The sequence below is a fragment of the Cnephaeus nilssonii genome (assembly GCF_951640355.1).
Source record: "Cnephaeus nilssonii genome assembly, chromosome: 2".
Classification (NCBI taxonomy): domain Eukaryota; kingdom Metazoa; phylum Chordata; class Mammalia; order Chiroptera; family Vespertilionidae; genus Cnephaeus; species Cnephaeus nilssonii.
This window is the reverse complement of record NC_137073.1, coordinates 98,605,656-98,631,657: the sequence shown is the minus strand read 5'-3', so window position 1 is coordinate 98,631,657 and position 26,002 is coordinate 98,605,656. Positions and strand designations below refer to the sequence as shown.

Here is a 26,002-nt window from a genome sequence, read left to right as displayed (position 1 = left end):
CCTTTAGTGGGTGGGTGTTAAGAGTAAAATTTGGGTGCTTTAAGAAAAGAGGGAGCAGTGTTCCGACCCATCCTCCCTCCGTGCGCACTTGGCCATGGGCGCACTGACCTATGTCCTCGGACACAGCCTGGTCCCCGAAGCAGCCATTGCCCGCGCACCCGCCCAACAGCGGGTTCTCACCTCCACGTCAAAGAGCGTGGACCCATAGCCAGGCCACTCCTTGATCACGGCCATGTACTTGGCCATGGCCTGCTCCTGGCTCATCCCCTGAAACTTCTTCCACTTGTCGATGATGCTGGCGCGAGCAGAGGAGACCTCTTCCTTGATCCACATGTCCAGCATCTGCTCCTCCTCCGCCCTCTGCCGGACCACGGCGCCCGTGCCCGTACGGAAGCTCCGCCTGAGCGTGCCCTCCAGGAAGCTGGTCCGCCGCTGCCGCTCACACGGGGCGCAGCTTTTGGTGGCCTGGCTGATGCGGGCCTTGAGCCTCTGCAGGGAGTACACCTCCTCGAGGGGCGGGACGGTGCTGTGCAGCGAGTAGTCCCCCTGCAGGTACTGCAGCCGCAGGGCCGCGAGCACCTGGAGGTTTTCTTCGGGGGCCGGGTAGTGGCCGTGGATGACAGCTTCATGGGCCTGGAAGGAGCGGTCACAGCGTTAGGGGCAGGCGCAGGATGCCCGCCTGGCTCACGCCCTCCTCCATCAGATTTCTCTCAAATGTCACCTTCCCTGAAAACGGTACCCTGACCCCGCTTCGCTGCTTCCCCAGCACGGATACCATCTAACACGTTTATTTTATTCCCGATTGTCTCTCAGCCCAACTAGAGCAGTTCCTGGCACAGGAGTTCAACTAAAATGGGCATAAGTTTCATCTACAAGCAGCCGACCCTCTCCATGCGGGGAAGTTGACGGCCATGTCGAATTTCTAAGGATTAGCAGTTAATTTACAAAGGTAGTAGTAATGGGTTTCACCCCTGCTCTCTGATAAAGGAATCTGTGTCTAAAAGTTCCTTTTAGACCAGCCGTGGTTGAGCATCGACCAATGAACCAGAAGGTCCCAGTTCAATTACCAGTCAGGGCATATGCCTGGGTTGCAGGCTGGATCCCCAGTAGGGGGCGTGCAGGAGGCAGCCCATCAATGATTCTCTCTCGTCATTGATGTTTTTCTCTCTCTCTCTCCCTCTCCCTTCTCCTCTGAAAGCAATAAAAAAAAAAAATATTTACAAAAATGTTCCTTTACCTGTTCAAACATAAACGCGAATTCCACGCTGTCTTTCGGCACATTGTCCGTGTCCAGGAAGCAGTAAAGCTTGAAGTAGAATTTCCAGGGCAGGTCGCCCACCTCGGAGGTGGCAGCCAGCCTACAGACAGAAGTCAAGAGAGACTCAGGAAGCAAAACGGAAGCAGGCCTTGGGTGACCCACTGGGAGCTGACCGTACACGGTTCATTCTCTGTGAGGATGCAGAGGTCCTGTCTACGCTCAGATAGCCGAGCGGGCAGAGATGAGGATGGCGAGAGCGAGAAAATATAAGAGTGAGGTGTATCAGAGACCCTCGTGATTTCTACTGAACCAGAGCTGGAAGCCATACTTTTGTCCAGGTCTCACTTGAACATAGCAAACAGGCAGCCTTCAATTAAATTGTGCTAACAAATATTTTTCGAGTGCCCCAGTCCAGTTAGTGCCAGCTAAGCAGTATGCTGAATCCACAGAAAGGAAAGAAACCAAGGCGATTTCTTCATTCCCAACCCTTAAATAAACTACAACATTTATACAAATTGACATGAATATTACGGAGGCTGTGTTCATATGGAGCAGGAATATTCTTTTCTGCCATTAAAGGGATATAAGAGGCACAGATCAAAATTATAGAGTTCCAAGAGAGATATAAAGAGTTCTAAGTTGGCTTGTGTCTACTAGCTCTGTTTCAAAGCTAATGAACAAGTGAAAACCTACGAACCAGGAATCCCAAGGCAATGAGTAAAAGAGGGGACGGAAGGGATGGGGCAAAGGAACAATGACAAACTGAACCATGCCTCAGACAGTGGCTTTATCTAGGAATCAAAAAATCAGCCCGCAGAGATGAAAAGCCAAGTAAGCATCAACACAGGTAAAATAAAACAAACTCCAGTGCACTCGGAGGCTGGAAATGAAGTTCAAGTCCCCCACTCTTGTTCTTAGTTGCTTTTAGTTACTCAGCTGGCACTTCAGGGAGAAGGAACTTACTTTTCAAACTTTGCTAGCACATCGGCGACGATGGTCCGGCTCTCGATGGCCTTGTCGACGTGTCCGTTGGACTCGAACAGGGCAAACATGTTCCTGCTGTCCTCCATGGCCAGGCCCCTGATCAGCTTCTCCACCACCTGGAAGACACGCCGAGGCCGTCAGCGCCCAGAGCTGTGCTTCTAGAATGTGCCTTCCTGGGAACTCAGAGGGAGCAGCCAGCAAGTGAGGGTCCAAAGAGCCTCCCAAAACTGTCCTGTGTGCCCACCCAGAATTCCAAAGGTGCCGTTTCTCTTTTGTTCTCTTGAAACCAGTTTTATTAGCTCTTTCTTGGCAAAAAAAACACACAGGTAGGGGCAGATGTTGGGCCAATGTCTTAAAAACCCATACAAGGAGAAAAAGCGCATGAAAACGGAAGCCCTGTGCTTCAAAAACTCCGAGAGAGAGAGAGAGAGAGAGAGAGAGAGAGAGAGAGAGAGACAGAGAGACAGAGAGAGAGAGAGAGAAAGTAATCTTGGTCCCCAACATGTCATCAGTTTGGCTCAAATGCTTATAAAAATTAAAAAATACAAAAAAAAACAAAAAACCTGCAAGATACAACAGTGACTTCCACTGATGTATCTTCTACACAAGACAATTTCAGCCTTTACTTAAATGTTAAAGGAGAGAGAGAAAAAAAACAAAGAAAAGAAAAGGTGTTCACTTGAGTGAATATTCTAGATATTCGTGTGGAAATATCAGCACCTTATTGCAGAAGTGTGATAGATACCCTTGCCATAGTGGACAGCCCGAGTCAGGGTGGCAATCTCTACGAGACACGCCACTGCTTGTCAGATCAGCAGGACTGGGACTGTCTCAGATACACGGGCACTTTGATTTGGTGTCTCTACTCAGCTTCAAAACCCATTTTTATCTCTTTACACTGTGGTTGGTTGCAGGTTACGTTTGTTTCCGTGTTTACTGAGCAGCCACACTATGCGAATCACAACCTGGCACGACAGCCGATCTGACTGTGCACCACTTTCCTGACTGAAGCAAGTCAGCATCAGGCATCACACGGATGCCAGGCGGGGCGGCCCTCACCTCCCCGGCCGTGGTGTGGGAGTTAATGGTGATCTTGCAGGAGCCCCCGCCGTGGCAGTACACCATGGACGTCATTTCCTGCCTGTGGATCAGAGCTTCTATTTCATCGCGGGAAGGCACAAACTCTCTGCACTTGGTTTTCTTAAGAGATTCGTAAATGAAGAGGGCGTATTTTTCCATCTCGGTTCCTGGAAACTGTTCTCGTATCCTAGGAGACAAGTACCAACTGTTAATTGCCAGACTGGGGGCGGCTGGCGGCTGGCAGCCGGGCTGCTTCGAGGTGGCGGGCAGGCACCTGGTGTTGAATGGAGCAAACACCAGACACTTCCCAGCACAGCCTGTGCAGGTTCAGTTTAAATACAAACAACAACAACAACAACCCCAAAAGCCAGTGATTGCCTGGAAGAACTTCCACCTCAGCAGGGCCGTTGCACTTGAGAGCCCTGCCTCGGACTGTCCTGTGAAAATGGTTTTCCACCGTTAATCAGGATCTGAACCAGGCTGTTTCTACCAGTGTTTCATCTGGAATGAGTACCTAAGTTTGGGGGCTTTCTATCTCTTTATGGCTGTAGTAATTAAATGGATCCAATGTCCTCCGACACGTTGGGAACTACCCTGAAGGTGGCCTGGTCCCTGACACAGCCTTGGCGGCTTCGAGAGACGAATGCTATCTGTGCTCCCTCTGAGCTCACATCAGCGACCCACCCGTCTGACCCGGAGTCGCTGACCCCACTAGGTCGAGGTCCTCTGGATCCGAACCACAGTCCATCACACCACCTGCGTGAACAGCTCTGCCCAGGCCATCTCAAACTTTTTCCTCATTGAAAATCATTTTTAAATGTTTAAATTATAGTACACATCAATGTTTTATTCGTTTCAGAAGTACAGCTTAGTAGTTAGACATTTATATACCTTACAAAGTGATTCCCTACTGCCGCCCCCCGCCCCCCGTAAGTCCGGTACGCACCTAACACCATTTATAATTATCACAATATTAGTGACTATATTTCCTAGGCTGTACTTTACATCCCCTGACTGCTGTGTAACTACCCATCTGTACTTCTCAATCCCTTCACCTTTGTCACCCAGCCATCCCCCTGCCCCCCTTTTCTGGCAACCGTCTGTGTCTATGCCTCTGTCTCTGTTTTGCTTGTTTATTTTGTTTTTCAGATCCCACACGGTCGTGAAATGCGGTATCTGTCTTCAGCTCATACCTTTTCAGGTGGAACTTGAGGTACTTGAGGATGCCCCGGCTGGGCAGGAAGGCGCAGCTCAGGCACGTCAGGATCTGCCAGCTGCACAGGTTGCCGGCGCTGCCCGGGTGCGGCACCTTGTTGGTCTGCTTGATGAGCTGGCAGTACAGCTCGTCGCGCAGCGGGCGCAGGTCGTGCCCCGTCTGGAGGATGCCCTGGATGATGGGGATGGGGTCGGACATGGACTCCAGCTGCTGCAGGGAGTTGAAGATCTTGATGGCTTCATCCTGCAGGGTGGTGTAGCCTTTGTCCTTGAGCACTGGGGAAAGCAAACCAACAGGGGTCACACCAGGGGGTCCAAGAAGGACGACGTGAGCAGCAGGTGAGAGGAAGGAGCGGGGACAGACAGCTACGCCATGACACAGTGCTCACCAGTCTCTGTAACTTTGAATCGGGTGGAAAAAGCTGTTAAAACACAGAAGGGTGCCCTGGCTGGGTGGCTCAGTTGGTTGGAGCATCGTCCTGTACATGGGTTCGTTCGATTCCCAGTCAGGGCACATACCCAGGTTGCAGGTCAATCCCCAGTTGGGGCACGTGCAGGAAGCAAATGATCAATGTCTCTCTCTCTCTCTCCCCCCTTCCCTCCATTTCTCTAAAATCAATAATAATAAAAACTACAGGGGCAAGTTATGTTCTGTAAGTCACAACTGTTTATGAATTATATAATCACATAACTGTCTTGTTATGTAATTCAATCACTTTATCGTACAAAATTCTTACTTAAAAAGTTGGTCTGTTGCCAATTGGTTCCATAATCGGAACGAAGACTGTAGCATCTGTTCTTGGTGATATTAAGGTGACTGAGTGCGTGGACGGGAGTGTTGGCATTTTCAGATTCCTTTCAAGTTTTTCCCTCTAGTACAACAGTCCTCGCACCACTGCAACCACGAGGTGCTGCTACAGCGCGGGAGTTAACGGGGAAAGCAGGACCAGTGCCGGGAGTGGGTGGCACGGGGACTCACGGTTGAGGTTGATGTCTCCGTAGGGCAGGGGCAGCAGCGGGGAGTGCAGCGGGTGGTGGGTGTGCCGGAGGATGGGGTTCCGCTTGTAAATCTGCTCCACGACGTCCGAGTTCAGGCAGTTCTCCTGGGAAGCAAAGGGGCCGTTACAGAAAGCAAGCCAACGCATGGCAAGAAACATCACTGCGCCTGTGTTCTCCTACACACCAATGTGTTTCCAAAGTCTACACCGTCCAGCACACCCGGGGTGGTGGGGGGAACCCAGCATCAGTAACTGGAGGCCCGAAGAGACCCCAGTCTGTGTCTGCACACAAGCCACAACCACACGTTGTCTTACACCGCTCTTGCTCTTCGTTTCATTCGCATATATTCTCCCACGTTATTTAAAAGTTTCCCCCTGAAATGATGCAGACTTAAAAAATAAATTTAAAGTTCTCTTGCTAATTATTTAGCTGTCGCTTAGCCAAACCATGTACCTTTACCTTTAATTCATTTTAAAATGCATTTTGCTAGTTCTTTAATTTGTCTCCTATATTCTCTCTCTACCCAAAAGCTACAGGTATAGTGAGACTGTCTTTCCATGTGCCTGCCTTCTCTCTCGCTCCTAAAATTTAAGAGATCTGCTCACAGAAATTCACCACGTATTTATGCTCCTAAAATGTTCATATGGGATGCGAAAAGCCAATTACTTTTATGACTTTAAATACACAGAAGAGTTGGAGGAGAGTCAATGAGTCACTCTACCCTGGTAATTCCATTTCCACTATGAAACTTTGTCAGTAATACTCGATTAAAAGTAGGAAAAACTTTACTTACTTAAAAATAAAGTGGTATGGACTTAATTAGGGCAGCTTGTCTAGTTTTTTGAAAAGCACGTTTTCACATTTGGAAAATTCTAATACTCTTTGAATGCCTGATTTCAAATTGATTAAGAGACTGTAAGACTAGATAAACCTTAGAAGAGAAAGTTCAGCTGATATGTGCATTTTTTTTACTCCGATCTCAAAAGAAAGCTTCAAAAAAAAAATTTTAAAGCTAGAAATAAAGTTATTAGTATCCAGCATCCTGGGCTCCACAGACAGCTTTGCAGAGTCTTGGATAATAACACACTGGGTGGAATTTAGCTTCCAACACCCAGGAAACATATAACTTTGATACCAAGAGGCTGACTTGAATTTGGTGGGACATTAACATACTACTGACATGAGACCCTTTTCCACATGTGCAAAAGCTGAGTTTGCCTCCTCCATCCAATGTGCTAATTTCCTTGTTTTCAAAATCCTCACTTGAGATAGAGAGAAGGGGGAGAGAGAGAGAGAAATAGAGAGAGGAGAGAGAGAAACATCATTGATGTGAGAGAGAAACATCAACTGGCTGCCTTCCATATGTGCTCTGACTGGGGATTGAACCCGCAACCCAATTATGTGCCCTGACCCAGAATCAAACTGGCAACCTTTTGGCGCACAGCATGAAGCTCAACCAACTGAGCCACTCCAGCCGGGCCAGCTAATCAGTAAGTAAATACCCGTCTCACTATCATTTTAGAATCAGCTCCAGCTCCTTCCTTCGTGTTGGGAATCTGTCTACATGGATACCATGGAGGAATAGCGGTAAAAACAATTCCTTTGACCTGGCTCTGCACCAGGGACTGACCAGCTGAGTGAGCAATACAACCCAAATACCCCATGTCTGTTTCCCTCCCAGGATTAAGAGCGCAGTAATCCTCAGGCACCACGGCCATTCAATTGTGTGTTCACTCATTCAACACACAGTTACTGAGCAGCTCATCTTTACACACAGGAAATGGCCATTTAACACGGTCACTGTTGGTCTGGGGACAGGAGCTTTTGTGAGTTTAGGGGCCCCTGGTACAGTTTCCAAGTTTTCTAGACCAACCCGGGCTCTCTGTGACTCCACCTGTGCGGTCTAGAAACTGTACATAGTTAAGAGAAGAATTATCGTGTTACTCCTAGAAGGTCCCCAACTCAGGGCTGAAGTCGTTTGGCATAGCATGTCGTTCCCAACGCAATCCATGCCACTGGGATGGGGAACCTAACTCCAAACCACAGACCACTGTCCCTCTGCCTTGAACCCAGGAGTCAGGTCTGCCTCAGCAGCAACATCAAACACCCCTTAGAGATTAAATATTTCAGCATAAAACTTCGCCTAAAATCTCACATTTAGACTCCTAAAGGCAGGGCTACGCAAACACAAAATTTACCAAGCGTTAGCTCTGATTACAGAATAAAAATGGAGCTCGACTAACGCTGACGCCTTGAGGTCCTGAAGATGACAATCTGGGAGCGACTCTGAACCACCGGGGTGGGCTCGGATCCGCCCTACCTTGATGTCCTGAATCAGCTGCTGGGTGGGCGTGTCGATGGGGGCCTTGGTGTCCGTCACATTCTGAATGGCGCTGGACCACCTGGTGGCCTCGTTGAGCAGCTTCGTGTAGAGGCGATAGCAGTGCTTGCGTCCGTACACGGTGACGTTCCAGTAGCCTGTAACAGATGCATCGCACACACGTCAGCGCTGACCTCTGCGACCAAGGCCACGCTCCTGCATCAGAGTCGCAGGAGTCCAGCCTACGCCACCTCCACCTGAGCCCCTTTAATTGCTTAATTCAATAGTCAATGCTGAACTCGTACAGGTGCCTGGCCCTGCACTGGGCACCTAGGTATCCAAAAGGCAGGAGGAGTTCACAGTGAGAGAGGAAGACAAACATAAACTAATAAACCAAGAATTCAATGTGCAAAGTGTAACATTTGATTTGGATGAAAAACGCATAAACTAAGCCCCTCTCATGGCTCTTGGACTAGAGAGAAAACGCTGCCCACAGCTTTCTCCTTCTCCCTCCTGTTCTCCTCTCCCTTCTCAGACTCGCCCCTGAAAACACCTGTGCTAATACGTAAGCCGTTTCTGAGCTCAAAACAAGCTGTCATTTGGAATAGAGTAACTAACCAAAAACATACCAGTATTTTTTACATGGAATAGCTATATTTTTAAAGGAGCACAAAATCACACCTAGCAACAAAAATCAAAATAAGCCTAGAGCTATTTTGTATAATACTGAAAAGAAAAGAAAAAAACTAAGCTTACCCTCTATTTTATTTAAGTTACGCTCACTGGCAGGATTTGCCTTTTTTCAGATTGCATTCTGACTCTCGTGGCACAATGATAAAAACAATGAAACTCAAGCAAATAAAAATAAAGCTTCCTATAGGACAATCTTCATCGGCTTAACATGTTCCCGTCCTTAGAAGACTCTTTCTGCAACTCCATCAATCAAGACCTCTTTACGATGGTTTAAATATTAAGTGCTCACATAGCTAAGCACAGGCAGCCTCGGAAGGTAAGTCAGCCAGAGAAGAGCTTCTTTTAGAGGAAAAAAAAAAAAGCACATGCTCTTGGTAGGATCTCATTCCTTTGCCCTGAGCAGACCCAGAACTCTTATGAGCTGATGCGGCTGTTTTGGGCCCCACTTGCTGTGAGCACACGGCCCCAGTTACCTGTCTCTTTGAAAACCTTCTCGTCCGGGGGGACGACCGAGCAGAGGCTGTTGAGGACCAGGGTGCCCAGCTTCAGAGCATTCTTCTCCGAGCTCTTGTAGTAATCCAAGGAGTTGTGGGTGAGCACAAACCACCGCTTCTTCAGCTTCAGCGAAGACATCTTTGGGCTGTTCTTGACTTCTTTGTGCAACCACCCTGGAGAGCAAGAGGAGAGTGTAAATCGAGAACCAGGAAGAGAAACGCCAAATACCAGGTAATTATCAGCACGATGCTTACAAATGATTTGCTAGAAATGAAAGTGATCATTTCTGTCTTATCTTTAGCAAGTAAATGACTTGGAAAAGCTGCTCAACATGGAAACAGTGCAGACATCCATGCACATGAGAGCAGGAGTCCGTGAAAAGGAAAGCGTCGCGGGCAGTCACCTCTGACGATGAATTCCTGGCCCTCCACCCGGGTGTCGCCCTTGGACCGCTGCAGCAGCGTGATCCAGTGGTGCATCTCCTCCGGCGTGTCGGCGTTGCAGTGCAGGACCCGGTTGGCCGTGATGATCACAAACGAATTGGGCCTGAGCGACAGGGCGAGAAGGGAGCAAAGCCTCTTAGCTCGACGGTGAGCATCACCTCTGTGTGAACCAGGACTGAATGCCTTTCTCCGGGCTTATGGGTCAACGGGGATAGAAACGGCCGTGCTATTTGTGTTTTACGGTAAGGACGGCAAGCCTTGCTCATTTCCGCAGGACTTATTTTATGCATCATTAGCCTTTTCACTTGGAGCGACACGTTCTGAGGGCCCTGGAAGGGAACACATGTCTTCACGCAAAACTTTCCAGATGCAACTCGGTTCCGGGAAGGCTACCTAAGGTGACCGAAGGGGAAAATTTTGTTTTGATGCCTCTCCAAAGTAAATTTCTTTCTGCCTCTGGGTCCTTCCTTGGATAATATTTCTGTGGGTCGGTAATGAAATGTCAGACACCGGTAATAGAAGAAGATCAGTAAAAAGGGGTAAACGGAATATCTTAGACACTTCGTTATGCCGGGTACAAAGAGCCACCTGGGCCCGTTTTCAAAGCAATCTAACAAGGGCTCCTTTCCCAGTCAGGGGTCGCATAATAATGGAAATTTACTTTTTCCCCCTCAGCGCCTTGAGCCTCTCACAGGTCCTTGCTCATACCAATTCCTCTATCTGACCGTGTCAGCTAGGGACTGCCTCTCTTGCAAGTTCAAGTGCAGCGAAAGTTCAAGGAAAAGGAAGGAAGATTAGCAGGAGTGTAGTAGGCAGAAAAAGACAGGTGCTCCTCAGCAATAAAGATCTGTCTATAGTTGGGAAGGGAGAAAGGTGGGCAGTTGAGGAGGAGGAAGCCGGAGCAGAGACGGAAGTTCTAAGCATGGTTTGCGCGCCCCACCGGAGGGAGTGAAGGGCTGGGAGCAGACAGACACTGATGAGGCAGGAATGCCACCGTCAGAGTAAGAATGTGGGCTCTGGGTAGTGACAGGCCTGACACACGCGTGGCAGGTTCCTGAGCCAGGTGTGGGAAGGCGCAGGGTGAAGGACGTATGGTCCTTCAAACAAGGACGCATGGTCCAGGAGAGCCTTCATCAACGGGGCGATGGACGCTCCAAAACTCTAATGCTGCCCAGTGGACACTAGTTTTGTGGTCAATTTGAATACATTTCACGTTCTAAAGCTGTTGCTGAAGGTAGGAGCTGATTTGATTCTTACTCAGAATTCACAAACAGCAAAGAAAACCAGAGAAGATAAAGGCAGAGGTCACTGGGACAAGGACTTCTGAGACCATCTCCAAAGACGATATGCCTTTAAAAACCAATGTATTCTGAAGGCGCAGATAAGGCAGGCATGCCAAGGAAAAGAAATGCATGTGGTTTAATTTATTAATACTCTACATATAAATGCCAATCAAAATCTTTTGAATTCAGCCCTAGCTAATGTGGCTCAGTGAATAGAGCACTGGCCTGTGGACTGAAGGGTCCCGAGTTCGATTCTGGTCAAGGGCACATGCCTGGGTTGTGGGCTCGATCCCCAGGGGGGGGGGGGGGGGGGCGTGCAGGAGGCAGCTGATCAAATGATTCTCAGCATTGATGTTTCTATCTCTCTCTCTCCCTCCCTCTCCCTTCCTCTCTGAAATCAATAAAAATTAAAAAAAAATAAATCTTTTGAATTCATTAAGTTTAGAAAGGGGAGCTACACCCTTTCTGGAATACTGTGCTAAAACACTGTTTTCCTACACAGGCATTTTCCTCCTGTATGAATCCTGAGTTCGTGCTGTATCCAAATAAAAACTATTTCTCCTACACATGTTTTTCATTGTTTTAAAGGACTGTCTACGTTAGGTTTTCACGATCTCACCCAGCACTCCCAAAGAGACACGGAGAGGAAAACTTTCAGGTGATGTAACACTGGGTACCAAGCACGAAGACGGTGGACTGCTGAGGTGGCCCCGGTGGGAACGTGCGGCTCAGAGAACGCTCACGGCCCCAGAAGGAGGAAGGTGGCCCAGGAGCAGAGAGAGGTGGGAGCGCATGCAGGTAACCAAATGCTTTTGTTAAAAGTCACTTCTGAGCTCACCGGTCGGGGCTGTCGGAGGCGCACACGGAGTCGATGAGCCCCACGTCCAGCGTGCCCTGGAACAGATGGGGCAGAAAGCAGAGGGCGTGAGAGAACCATTCAGATACAGAGCTCTTTACCTCAATGCCCCCAGATCACGACCCTCCACGCAGGCCAGCAAAAGGCTCCTAAGAAAGGCATTTAGTGAGTACGGACAGCCTCCAGGCAGGGCAGGTTCTACAGTTCACTCATTAAAAAAATTATAAATTAATCTTTCTGTCTTTTTCTTGAAGTGCCTTCAGTGAGGAGTGTCTACGCACTTCTTTCGATAATGCAAATGTTCTGATTTAGACTAAGGTCCGTCACTAAATTTTATATTTAGTTTGCTAAGAAACTTTAACGTTAAGTTTTTCTTATGAGAAGATAAGACGTTATTCTAAAACAAGATTTCTATGGCTCCGTACAGACGAAGACAGAATACCATTCAAGATTCACTAAGTCCTGGTAAGAAAAGTGTAATGTGCTCTCATGATTTGGTAAAAATTGGGATTTTTTGTTGTTGTTTTAATGGTTTGAGGCAGAAGAATTGGAACTTGTTACTACCTCTAATGTATAATTTATTCTGTTCTGATGTATGATTTTTTAGCCAGAATATTCCTGTTTTCATCTTTAATTACTATACTGTCCCTTTAAAAATAAAGATTGCCTAGAAATTCCCAGCTCCCTCGCCTCCCTCGGGGCATCACCTCCACCCCACGGATGCTCACTCACCACGGCATTTTGCGGGTTTGCCTGCTCATCGTGCATCTCCCGAATCTCCTGGTCCGTGGACGCGTGGACCTGACTCAGCACGCTGAACCACTGGCTGTGGGGAGGAGAGCGGCGGTCAGCAGTGGCCAGCCTCTGGATTTGCACCACAGCAATGCCCTTGTACATGGAGGAAAACGGCCGGGCCTCCGACCAACGGTGCTGTTAACTTGCTTACACGTCGGGGCACATGCGGGTTTCCCGCCACCAAGGAGCAAAGTTAAGAGAAAGAGCCGAAGTCCCCGTCAGTCCCAGCTGTTGCACTTTCAGATCATTGGAAGGGCTTCCCTCCAAGTCCCACAGACCTTTACAGACATTTAACAACGACCATTGAGTTCCTAGAGAAATTGGCAGGAAACATGAAATCCTCCGTTCTACCCAGAACACTTCCGTAAAAAAATCTTGATTGAAAGCCTGGGAATATTCAAGTGCTTTTTCATTTTTGAAAAGTAAACTGCAAAGGGAGAAGGCCGATAATGTAGGACCTTCTCAGAATGGGCACTTGAAGTCCAGTTTCCCTCCTCACCCCCAGGATGGGGGTTCCAACCACCCGGAGGATTTCTACTAACATGAATGAAACCACAGGAGAGCTGGAAATAGAAAACGTTGCTTGGAGTTGAAAATGGACATTTATTTTGATCAGAGAACTCTTCTACCTTCATGTTGGAAGAGTTTTTGTTTCCACCAGAATCAGATAATAAAGGAAAACATGTCAACCCCAGCAACCCCAGGAAAGTCAAGCAGAACAAAGGTTATGATGTAACTAGAAATTCAATACATGCTTAAGGAAAATGACCATGACTATCCCTCTGTCCGTCCATCTATCCAACGTTTATTAAGCAGCTACAAAATGTGGGCAGTACCAAACAGGAGAGACGCTAGGATGCCCTCCTCCTGTAGGGGGCGAATAGTACTGGAAATATTGGGGGACCCTCTGTAAAGTACATGACTGTCTAACTAACCACTATGATGTATACCCGAAAGTAAGACAAAGTAATATTAAATGTAAACTGTACCTGAAAAAAAAAAGACATATATACATACTCCTACTAAATAAGGCAGAGGAGAAAGTACTTAACACACATGGATATTTAAGTAAAAAAGTACCACCTATATGTAAAGATAAGCCATGTAAATTATTTATAGAAAAGCACTAAAATCTATCACCTGGGGTTCCTGCAGAAGAAAAAAGTGCCCATGCGCTTGAAAATACTCAACATATACAGACTCAACATATACAGGGAGACACGGGCAACTTCTAGCATCAATTTGCTTCATTGACTCTGGTTAACCCAGAGGCAAGACTGCAGTCATCGTTTTATGTGGAAGCTCAAAAATATCCAAAATTAAACACTGAAAACACACGCAAGATGGAGGCCACAGGGATCAGTCACACACACACACACACACACACACACACACACACACACACACACACGCCACAGAAACAAAATCCGCCGAGCTTTCCATCAGTACAGAATAACTTGGACTCTGAAAGAAATTTTAAAAGATGCGTTCCACTGGTCAGGGGAAAAAGTCCTTGGCTAAAATATTCCAAATGCTAAATTTAGCAGGTTGATCATGGCACAAAACAGACTGGGGAGCTGCCAAGTGCTGAGCCTGTAATCCAGCTGAAAGCTGTGGGCATTCCTTGGCCCACAAACAAAAACAACAAAACAAAAAAACACCACGCGTGGTCGCTATGCACCCCAGACAGAATGATGGGCTACAACCCCAGGTTTGCTTGTTTTTCCAGTTTGTGTCCTAATCTGTGGATCTGGGCAGGGTTGCGGGTTGTCCCCGGGGGAAGAACTACTAGTATTTTCTTTGCCCTTAATGCCGCTCGCCATGGTGTTGTGTCAACACAGAAGCGTTCAAAGGGCAGGGCTGGTGATTTGTGAGCTGGAAAGGGAAGAATGTCAGCTGAAGGATGTCACCCTCGTAAACTGGAAGGTCTTCTCTGGCACTGCTCAGAGTGGATGACAGAGATCGGCAGCATCACCCTACAGACTTTAGAATATGGCCTGAAATACAGTAAATTCTCTAAGCGTTAACTGTCTCTTCTGTCCCACTGAATTCTTCCGTATCAAGACTAAACACCTTCCAAATGTCACTGCACTCTCATCCGTCTAAGCAGCCGGTGGTTGATGCTCCTGCCTCTTCAATCCTTCAGCAAACACAAGCTGCTCCCTTTCAAAGCTCAGAAGCTCCAGGAGGGCGGGCTCTCAGCTGAGGGTGGCTGCGGGTTACACAGGCTGCTGGTGACACTAAACGCCTGAGCTGGGACGACAAGGGTCCGGCAGGCGGCACTCGAAGCTGGGAATCCTGAACGGGGTGCTGTACGTGGACAGGCCTGCTCGGTGAAGAATTCCCCCGGGGACAAGCACAGCAGTCTCTTAGGACTCAATAGTCCTTCACCCATCCTAACAGGAAAATGCCACTGAGCAATCAATCAAACCTTTTCAGAGCCAGTGGGGTGACGCCCAGGTCTGCACAGGAGTGAGGAGGTAGTTACAATGGGGTCGACGCCAGAGCGCCCGCCTTACCTGGCATCTTCAGGGGACTCGGCGATCAGGTGGAAGGTCCTATCGGCCATAATGATATCAATCCCGTTCTCTTTGCCAGTGTTATCTATGATCTCTCTGCAGGGGGGAAAAGCACCAAAAGCAAATCAGGAACACAGAATTCTTAACAATTGGTGAGAAAAGCAATTTCACCAAACTGATGATTGAGTTGGACACCTACTTAAGCCTCATGTGGCCTCTAGGGGGAGCCAGACCCCTCTCTCCTGCAAAAGGGGGGGGGGGGGGGGTAACGGGTGAGCGGGGCAGAAGGACTGCTGGCCTGGTCAGGGGTACAAGCTTCCTAGTCTTCTCTAGGGAGGGGCCCCTCTCTTCTCACACTGGCATCACAAGGCCTGGCCCTGCTCAGGCCCCAGATGGCTGGGGCAGCAGCCTCCCTCGGGCCTTCCCTTCCTGTGGTTCCTCTCACAGCTCTTCAATGGAAGGACCCCATAGGGGGGCTGGTCTGGCCAGAGTTCTTTCCCAGTTCATCATAGCTTCCCAATGCAGTTGGAGGCCTTGGCTGACACCTCTGCTGTACTCAACCTGACACAGCCTCATTGTTTCCATGAGGGACTTTGGGGCCAAGAGCAGGATTGAGGTGTCATCCCAACACTCCCTAAACAGCCCTAGAGATTTCAAGTCGGTGGACAGGGTTAACAACATTTGGACAAAACACCAGCAGAGTAAGGATTGGCCCAGGGAGGGCAATATTTGATGAGGGATCTTGGGGATAAAGCCAGCTTGCTTTGCCAACTGGAATAGTACAACTGCTCACAGTACAACATTCATTTTACATCTGCAAAACTACACAGTCAGACTGGATAGAAAAAAATAAATGTATATAACCTTATAGCTAGAACCACTGAGATGAGATAAAATATTAAACAAAAAAGTGAAGATGAGTCTTTACAGAGTGGTCTGGGATGCCTCTTCCAAGTGGCTGGTGAGAGCTGAGCAGTGGGGAGGGGCCAGCCAGGAGCCTGGAGCAGGATGATAATCCCTGGGCAAAGCTGCCCCTACCAGGTCATCCTGGATTAGCCACTTTGCCTCCCAGGAACTCAGTTGGCAACCTTGAGTGCTGAGGGGGTAAGACTGTGGTCTGGCTACAAGGCCATGGTCCTAAGTCCTGGGAAACATTCAGCAAACACAGGCGGGGGCCCTCTGTGGGTGGGACCCTGGGCTTGCCTTTGTAGAAAGCTTCCTTGGAGATGGGGTAAGATGACGTTATCAAGACCACGGTCAACAGGAAATGTGGTCTGGAAACTACAGGATAAATGAGGCAGCATCTTCAATAATAGGTAGTAAGGGAAAGAAAGATGGAGGGGGAATTTATACGTTAATGGACTTGGGAGATCTGTCCACTGACTGAAAATTATAAACCTTACTGGGATTCTAATGTGAAGAAATAAACCAACCCAACCATCAAGAACACTTCATTTATAAGACCACCGGGGAAATCTGAACAATGATTCCAGTTTAGATGATAAGGAGTTAAATGTTATTTTTAAATGTTACAATAAGATCATGGTTATATATTAAAAAGAGTCTTAATCTTCAAGTGTACACTAAAATATTTACAGAAGCCATTATAGGATGTCAGGAACCTGCTTTACAGAATGCGGTTTGTAAGGGGAGCAGTGTGGGGTAGGGTTATGAATGAAACACTATGGCCACGGTAGGTAACTGCTAGCAGCTGGGCAATGAGTGCATGGATTTCATTACTAGTATATTCTTCTTTTGCATGTGACTGGAGTTTTCTATAATAAAACATTCAAAATATAAAATAAAAAATCTTAATAAAGAATCTTAATGTGGTGAAACCCTAACAACTCATGCTCTTCCTCTAGAGCAGTGGTTCTCAACCTTCCTAATGCCTCCACCCTTTAATACAGTTCCTCATGTTGTGGTGACCCCCAACCATAAAATTACTTTCGTTGCTACTTCATAACTGTAATTTTGCTACTGTTATGAATCGTAATGTAAATATCTGTGTTTTTCGATGGTCTTAGGCTCTACAGCAGTTCTCAACCAGCGGTTCTCAACCACTAGCAGGGTCGCCTAAGACCATCAGAAAACACAGATATTTACATTACGATTCATAACAGTAGCAAAATTAGTTATGAAGTAGCAACGAAAGTAATTTTATGGTTAGGGGTCACCACAACATGAGGAACTGTATTAAAGGGTCACGGCATTAGAAAGGTTGAGAACCACTGCTCTAGAGACTATGACAGAAATGACTAAGAGCTAACATTTCCTCAAGTCTAAAACTTTTACAAATAGCTGAGGAACGGGGCTTTATTAAGCAGCAGAGTGAGGTGCGAAAGGAACATACAACATAACATACAAAGTGTAAAACCCAAGACCACGACCCACATGCTTCTCGCAGCTTCCTGGCATCAGTGGGCCCCCCTCCTATGGGGTGAATAAGGAGGAACATCATGGTCTATAGGGCTGAGGGAAGACTGCGTGAGGCAAAGAGCTGTGTCATCTGTGAAAACTCTTTGGGGGATTCAGATTCAAACAGAGCCTGGGCTCCTACAATGAACCCAGCCCAAAGGCAGCCCGGAGAAGTCCAATACTCTGCCGTCTGCATTTCATTATTTGTCTGTAAATACCCCAAACACTTTCCTCTTCCTGTTTGACTTTCCACTTTTTCATCAATCATTTTCTAAAGCTGATCATGCTGGATGATTATTTTCAGGACTCATGACTTCAGGAGTTCATTTGATCTCTCTAAGCCTTTATTACCAGTTTTCTAAATATGTGCAGTTGCTCAAGTGGAGAATGGCTACAGGTTATGCTAAACAAGTTTTATGCTTAGCATCTAGTTTCCAGCTGCCCCTAACTCCAACATTTCCTGAAAATCTTACTTTTTTTTTTTTTTTTTTTACAAAGGGGATTTGGAAACACTGCATGCATATACGTATGTATGTACGTATGTATGTATTGTTGTTAATCCTCACCTCGAGGATATTTTTCCATTTATTTTTATAGAGCGTGGAAGGGATGGGGAGAGACAGAGAGAAACACTGATGTGAGAGAGACACATCGAATGGTTGCCTCCCGCACACATCCTGACTAGGGCCAGGGATTGAGCCTGCAACCGAGGTAAGTGCCCTTGACCGGAATCGAACCTGAGACCCTTCAGTCCGCGGGCCAATGCTCTATCCACTGAGCCAAACCAGCTAGGGCTGAAAAACCTTACTTAATTTTTAACAAAAATAATAGGCGCTCAAATGCTTTGCACCAAGCGGGTGACAGAGAAAGGGGTCGTCTTGGGTTCAAAGACCAGCTCTGCTTTGCTCATTGCTGAGAAAGAAGATGGTATATGTCAGTGATGGGCAACCTTTTGAGCTTGGTGTGTCAAACTTCGCCAAAAAACTGAGCATAACTCGGGTAGTGTGTCACTTTGAGGGAAAAACTAACTCCAAGACTCTAGTCGCAAATGTTTCATCCTCAGGAGCAGCAAATGTTTCATCCTTGGCATGCGGCCGCGTGTCATCAGAAATGGCTATGCGTGTCAGTGCTGACACGCGTGTCATAGGTTCCCAATCACTGGTATATATCCACCATGGGAAGAAGACAAATGCTTCATTTCAGAAAGAAAACACCTCATTTGGGGAAGGTGATCAGCAAGTACAAAAAAATGGGTAAGGATGGTCAAAAGTAAAAACTCTCTGTTATAAAATAAGTAAGTTGAGGGAATGTAATGTACAGGCTGGTGATTACCGTCAATAACACATATTGTATATTTTGAAAGCTGTTAAGAAAGTAGACCTTAAAAGTTCTTAACACAAGAAAAAATATATAACTGTGTGCTGATAATCATTTTGCAATATATACAAATACCAAATCTGAAACTGATATAATGCTACATATCAACTATATCTTTCAAAACAACACAGGACAAAAAAACCTAACACCTCCAGATTGGCAGTTGGCTCCCAATTCAGCAATCTGTTGGCACAGCTGGGAGTGTACGAGAATTCAAAGTGGTATGTTGACCAATAAAAGGATGATAAAGAGATTCTCAGCCAATCGTTCAACCATGATCCCTGCAAACCACCAATCACGGCTCCAGTGGGCTAGTTGCGTGTCCAACCAGCATCGTAAAAACGAGAGCCATGTTTGAATGTAAGCATAGAAAGTGACCCGTTTACAGATGAAGTCGTTCCGCTCATTTCCTCACTAAGCACGCCACTGAAGTGAATGGTTGGGACGCACTCAACCCCTACTGCAGCCCACTGCCTCAGCGAACTCGCACCGGCTGGCTTGGTGGCACCAGCAGATGATCCAGCCGCCCCAGAGCACCACCCACTGGGCCACATCCAAGGCTCATCCACCTACTTTGCCGTCCGGATTTCCACGGTGCCCTTGAGTTTCTCCTCGCTGTCATTTTCGAAGTACATCAGCTTGGACTGGCGGAGGACGAACCAGCGCCTCTTCCAGTTCCTCCGGGACAGCGTGGAGGAGCCGCCGCCTTTCTTGTGGAGCCAGCCTTGCTTCAGGGCCTCCTGCTTGGAGCGGAACCACAGGAAGGTCTCGTCCTTGAGGACGCACCAGCGGCGTTTCCAGGAGTTCATTAGGCCACCTGTTCCCCACAAGATCGGGTAGGGAGGGGTTTAAGAAAAGCCAATCAAATGGGATGACAATAGCAGTTGGTCTTAAGGTTCGGCCTCTCCTTTATTTTGCCACTCGTGACCTGCCCTCAGACACCCCTCAGTGAAGGATGGTGGCACTGCTGGAGGTTCAGGGGGTGCTGGCTTGTTATGGGGTGCTGTCTTGATATTACACTAGCTTGGCTGGATAACACAAGAATGTTGTCCCCTTCTCATGTTGACTGACATCTAACCCTGCAATGAGTCAGGGGCATGGGATGAGAACCACTTCTGTATGTTTACCTTCAAATGCCCCAGAGGGGAAATTAGTTTAAAATGGTTTCAAAGTTTATACATTCCTGCCTGTTTGGTCAACATAACATGACTTGTCGGTGATTTTGTAGTTTAGCAATAAACTCTAACTTACATAGGAAAATAAAGTAGGCCTTTTTTTTGGATAAACACATCTTAAAGAAAAAAGCAGCAGCATCTGAAAAGGACATGTATAAGGTATAGGATTTAGAATATGAAATAAAGTAAGACTCCAAAGTGAATTGTAATTAGACCTAAAAAAATGAGGTTAGCTATAACTTATTTAATGGGACACTGTTTTTTTTTGTTGTTGTTGTTGTTGAGCAAAATTACACAAGGAGACAAAGATATATGTATGTCACCTTTGATAAAATAAAAAATATTTCTAATACCTTTCTAGCAGGATTTTATCTTAGTAGTCTACACTTTTCAAGGACACTCTTATCGCCATCATTCAATAATCTGTTTTAGCCCTAGCTGGTTTGGCTTAGTGGATAGAGCGTTGGCCTGTGGACTGAAAGGTCCCAGGTTCGATTCCGGCCAAGGGCACATGCCTAGGTTGCGGGCTTGATCCCAGGGGGTAGGAGGGTGGGGGCAGGAGGCAGCCAATCAATGATTATTATCATTGATGTTTTTCTCTCTCTCCCTCTCCCTTCCTCTCTGAAATCAATAAAAAAAGTATTTTTAAAAAGTCAGTTTTAACGTATCCACTGAAGAACATAATCTACTTCAATAATCCTATCTAATAAAAGAGTAATATGCAGATTGACCATCACTCCAACACACAATATGGCTGCCCCCATGTGGTCAAAGATCCTGCCCCCATGTGGACACAAGATGGACACCACAAGATGGCCAGCAGGGGAGGGCAGTTGGGAGGGACCAGGCCTGCAAGGGAGGGCAGTTGAAGGTGATCAACCCTGCAGGGGAGGGCAGTTAGGGGTGACCAGGCCGGCAGAGGAGGAAAGTTGGGGGCAAACAGGCTGGCAGGGGAGCAGTTAGGCATCAATCAGGCTGGCAGCGGAGTGGTTAGGGGGTGATCAGGCTGGCAGGCAGAAGCAGTTAGGGGCAATCAGGAAGGCAGGCAGGCGAGCAGGTGGGAGCCAGCAGTCCTGGATTGTGAGAGGGATGTTCGACTGCCCAGTGGGATCGGGCCTAAACGGGCAGTCGGACATCCCTCGAGGGGTCCCAGATTGGAGAGGGTGCAGGCTGGGCTGAGGGACACCCCCTGCCCCCGTGCACGAATTTCATGCATCGGGCCTCCAGTTTATTATAAAATCTCCACATCTTTTTAACTAGACAGTAATTAAAAGTAAGAGACATTTAAACATGGATATTGAAAGTAAATATGAAGAAGTTATTTTTCTTTCACATATTAGAAATAAATTTAAATAAGACCTCAGATTAATTTCTTCAATGATTATAGATCTAAATCTCACATTGGAACAGATAAGGCAATGACAACACTGCCTTTGTCTGGTGTGCAGAGAGCACCTGCTTCGTTGAGTAATACAAACTGCCGCCCTTTCTAGTATCTCGAGCACTGCTTGCTCACCTGGCTGAGAAGTCTTTGTGGTCACGCCAAGCTCCAGAGCCATTTCCTAACAAACAGCAAACTTGCCAAAGACTACCAAAACTTTCTTTTCTTTTTGATTTGTGACTTTAATCTGGGTTTCTCAAACAAGCCCAGAGGAAATGGTAACACAAAGTTATTCTATTATCTTATTGTCTTTAAATGATAAAGGTTATTCACAGTGGTTTCAAAGACAGATTACAACAGTCATCACCATAGCCCTCACTGCCAGTGTATTCACTCTGTTGCTCTTATGCTCTTAATAGGACTCGTTCCCAGTCCTTCCTCTGCAGTTCTGGGTGTTCTCTCAACAGGCCTTCATTTAGAGAATTTGATGCAATGCTATTACTTTCCAACTGCAAACACCTTTAGTAGATGAATAGGCTGGTGAAGGCTCATTTATGCTCATATCTGGTGGTTGATTTTCCTTATTAACTAGAGGGCAGGTGCACAAAATTTGTGCATAGGTGTGTGTGTGTGTGTCCCTCAGCCCAGCCTGCACCCTCTCGCAATACGGGACCTTTCGGGGGATGTCCGACTGCCGGTTTAGGCCCAATCCCACCGGGATCCCTGTGGATCGGGCCTAAACTGGCAGTCAGACATCCCTCTTGCAACCCGGGGCCATTGGCTCCTAACTGCCCACCTTTCTGCCTGATAGCCCCTAATCACTCTGCATGCCTGCCTGATTGCCCCTAACCACTTGCCTGTCTGCCTGATCGCCCCAACCACTCGCATGCCTGCCTGCCTGATCACCCCTAACTGCCTCTGCCTGCCTGCCTGATTGCCCCTAACCACTCGCTGGGAGGCGGGGCCAGCCAGGGCGAGGGGGCGTGGTTATTCTGGTCTCTGGTCATTCTGCCGTTTCAGCCACTGGGCTTTTATTATATAGGAGGGTTTCTCTGATCTCTTTTGGCCACAGCTTTATTTAATGCTTTATTAAAGATGTAATGATGCATTTACACAATAACTTTTTTAAGAGAAGAGTTGGCCAAAAATTCACTTGTTTACCTTCTTGAGCTTTTTAATGTTGAAACGTAATGCTCTGAATGCATGTTTACTTTTTCTTAATCTTATTTGTCTTAATCAGACAACTGTGTAATAAATCAATGCCACATCCTAATATATAAAAACCCTGGGTCCGTCACATCCACAACGACTGGAGGCTCAACCAACCGGAAGTCAGTACTGCAGTCGCCTCAGCCGAGGCGACCCAGCACTGACTGCCAAGGGGGCTGCGATCAGGCCTGGACAAAGGCCAGGAGAGAAAAGCAGGGTCTAATCACAGCCCCTGTAGCAGTCAGTGCTGGGTCGGCATGGCGGAAGTCAGTCCTGTAATCAATGAACATAGGGTCAATTAACATTAAGTGAACATAGGCTCAATTAATATCTCTTTGAGAGGAGTTGAGAATATAAAGTACAGTGTAGAGCAATTACTTATATTATTTCACATAAAACTCTTTTCAACTAAGATATTTTCCTTTATTTAAAATGTATCTTTATTGTTGAAAGTATTACAGATGTCCCTTTGTTTTATTTTTTTTCCCCCATTGACCTCCTCCACCCTGCACCCGCCCCTTCCAGGCCTTCGCCAGACTATTGTCTGTGTCCATGGGCTATTCCTATCTAATACATATAAATCTAGAAAGAGTGAGAGAAAAGAAAATAAAGATATGCCGGGTAAATATTGAACAGAAGAGCTGAAGTTGCTGCATGAATACTGCATATAGGCTTGAAGCCAAAACACAACTCATGAGATAAGTTAGTCATTGTAACATAACAAAAGGTTCCTTTTACCAAAGAGATAAGATGGTTCCCAATACTTATACACATAATAGAACAGTGTGGGGGTTCAGAATGAGCCTCACCAAGATGGGTCTCAGTGGTATGCAGATTTTTGAGCTAAGGGCAATTTTAGCTTCAGGCTCAAGTGAAAATTCTGCCCCTCTCTTTAACTACCTTAAAAAAAATTGAATTAGAGGCTTTGCCCATAATAACACATTATCCTATATATAATAAAAGGCTAATATGCAAATTGACCGAACAGCAGAACGACCGGTTGCTATGACACGCACTGACCACCTGGGGGCAGATGCTCAATGCAGGAGCTGTTCCCTGGTGGTGAGTGTGCTCCCACAGGGGGAGCACTGCTCAGCCATAAGCCGGGCTCATGGCTGGCGAGCGCAGCAGCAGTGGTGGGTGCCTCTAGTATTGTAAATAAGAGTGCTATACTGATATAGGGAATCTTAAAGCTAACTTAGGAACTACAATTAATTGGGAGGAGGAAATACATCCTATAAATAAAAGCCTTGGTGGGCGTCACGTCTTGACGCTATGATGCCCTCACCCTGTCACAATCCATCACCAGGAGGCAGCCAATGACGAGGCAGAATAGACCCTTGACGTCAGGGAGGGGCGGGACCTGAGCACTTGGCGCGGAGGGAATAGGACGGGCTCTGTGGAGGGAAGGCAGAGTGGAGCTGCAAGCAGAGCTGGTTGCATTGGTAAGGAAATGCCAGGTTTGGAGGAGAGGGAAACTCAGGTGATTCCAGATTTTAAAGTGGGTTTTGAAAAAATATAAAGAGGCTTCTGAGTCCCTACCTTTCTCAGACTTGGGGGTCATGGGGTGCAGGCTGAACTCAGGGAAAACTTACTCGGGGAGACCACGGGCAGGTCACACTCAGCCTCGGACTTCAGGTTCCTGGGGAGTGTCAGGTGGCTCTCCCCACCTTCACCCGGTTGCGAGGTTCGGGCTTCAGAATGTGGCTCAAAAGACAGAGAGCCTCCGGGGTGGTTGGGAAGGTGGGGGGTAGGGGGTGGAGGAGGGGACAGGCTAGGCCTTTAAACATGTGCTGGGCCTCTAGTTAATAATAAAAAGCTTATATTTATCCTGAGAGATAGATGAGAAAAATCTTAATAGCTATGGTTAGTTATTGGATTATTAGGTCCTGGTTTTTGACTACCTGTTGTTCTTTATCATGTGATCGGATGCTAGCTAGGTCACTTGGCTAGACTGTCTCAATCTTTGTCATCCTAAGGCTCCTATAAAAATTTTCACCAACCAGTAACTTCAGGCAAAGGCAGCTCTCCCCTAAAACAAACCTGGTGTGGTTTCCATGCACACCTTGGGGGTTGGGGGCTGAGGACAGCAGGACTGATGTTAGCAGCCAGGCCAGTGTTGAAGAGGGGTGCAGAAGTAGGGGGGGAACCAAATAAAAGAAAAACGTAAGAATAGAAAAAAGTATTCAGGAGGACAAGAGATACGAGGGGAAAATGCCGATAGAAGAGAGAAACAAAGGCAAAGAACAGAAGAAATGGAGAAAAGGAACACAGAATCAAGTTTTTCGTGGAGTAAAAAAGAAAAGGAAAAGCGAATGCTTAAGGATGGTCATAGAAAGAAAGTGAAGAAAAGGGGCAGAGAAAACAAAGAACTTGATTGTGGGGAAACAGGAAAATGGGAGAAAAGAAAGGGCCACCAAGTGAGGGACATCATCTGGGGACAACGGTTCCTGTCTGCCCTGCCCTATCCCTGTGATTTGGACTCTTTCCCTCATCCAGTCCAGGGCCATGCGAGAAACACAACGGCCCCCTTTCCTGACGATCCATCTAAAGCTCCTACCAAAACCCGGTGACGATTATGGTTTCTCATGACCCCGTCACCAATTCGGAAGTCAGAGTGGATCGTGAACAAGGCACGAGTACAAGGTCCTTTCCAGAGACGTTTGTCCTTCCCAAAGATGTATGTACATCCCAAAGGAGTATGTACTTTCCCAAAGGAGTGTGGCCCAAGGTCCCCAAGGAGTAAGGTGCAGTGCAGTACATTCCAAGTTCAACAGCAATCCCAACGTCCAACTGTCACTCTCATCACTGGTAACCGGGGCTGTCAACTCTGTCCTAACACTGCACCAACGGAGGGGAGTCGAGGCAATGTTCTCCCTGGTGTTACCGTGTCACCCAGGTCACACCACCATGGCATCCTCCTCGCAGCTAGAGAACCTGACACGAGGTGAGGGGTAGGGAGGGTGATATTTCCAACCCCCTCCATCAGCCTCAGTGAAAACACAGCCTCCACATCCCATTGCTTCACCCAGACCCCTGCGCCCTGGTGGCTGCAGCTCGTACCTTTCATGTACAGAAAGCTGTGGAAGTAAGGCAGCGTGACACAGCTGTACACCGAGTCCCGCCGGTAGGAAAGTTCATCGTCCGTGTCGAACCTCGAGTCAAAGTCCTCTTCACTGTCTTCAAACTGGACGAGGAGGAGAGAGCAACGGTGAGCAAGAAAACCAGAGAGCAGGCACAAACGTGCCCAGCATCTACCAGCATCGAGAAAAGGAAAAACCACCGGCAAAGAAGGGACCCACGGTTCATAACATTACAGTGGCATGGTCGCCAAAACATTCACACGGTCCCTTGCACAGATACAAAAAATGCTAGACATACTTTAACCCAAAAGCCATCTACTCGAGAAACAACACTGCTGTTTAAAGGCCTAATTTTCATCAAACCATGCAAGAGTTAACTGCCTTTAATTTACTAAGCTAAAAATATCGAGTCTTAGAAA

At 47.2% G+C, this 26,002-nt stretch overlaps 1 protein-coding gene across 2 annotated transcripts in view; it reads right to left on the bottom strand.

The window, feature by feature from the left end:
- MYO10 (myosin X) overlaps positions 1-26,002 on the bottom strand; it is a 206,223-nt gene that overhangs the window by 4,506 nt on the left and 175,715 nt on the right. For both annotated transcript variants that reach the window (XM_079791410.1, XM_079791409.1), the window contains 14 exons: positions 25,564-25,687; positions 19,309-19,552; positions 14,941-15,036; positions 12,359-12,452; positions 11,609-11,664; positions 9,448-9,590; positions 9,023-9,217; positions 7,857-8,014; positions 5,517-5,640; positions 4,516-4,813; positions 3,302-3,509; positions 2,222-2,358; positions 1,238-1,358; positions 181-633 (listed from right to left, as the gene is read on the bottom strand). In XM_079791410.1, the coding sequence (XP_079647536.1) occupies positions 181-633; positions 1,238-1,358; positions 2,222-2,358; positions 3,302-3,509; positions 4,516-4,813; positions 5,517-5,640; positions 7,857-8,014; positions 9,023-9,217; positions 9,448-9,590; positions 11,609-11,664; positions 12,359-12,452; positions 14,941-15,036; positions 19,309-19,552; positions 25,564-25,687 (2,451 nt within the window). The remainder of the gene's footprint in view (positions 1-180; positions 634-1,237; positions 1,359-2,221; positions 2,359-3,301; positions 3,510-4,515; positions 4,814-5,516; positions 5,641-7,856; positions 8,015-9,022; positions 9,218-9,447; positions 9,591-11,608; positions 11,665-12,358; positions 12,453-14,940; positions 15,037-19,308; positions 19,553-25,563; positions 25,688-26,002) is intronic.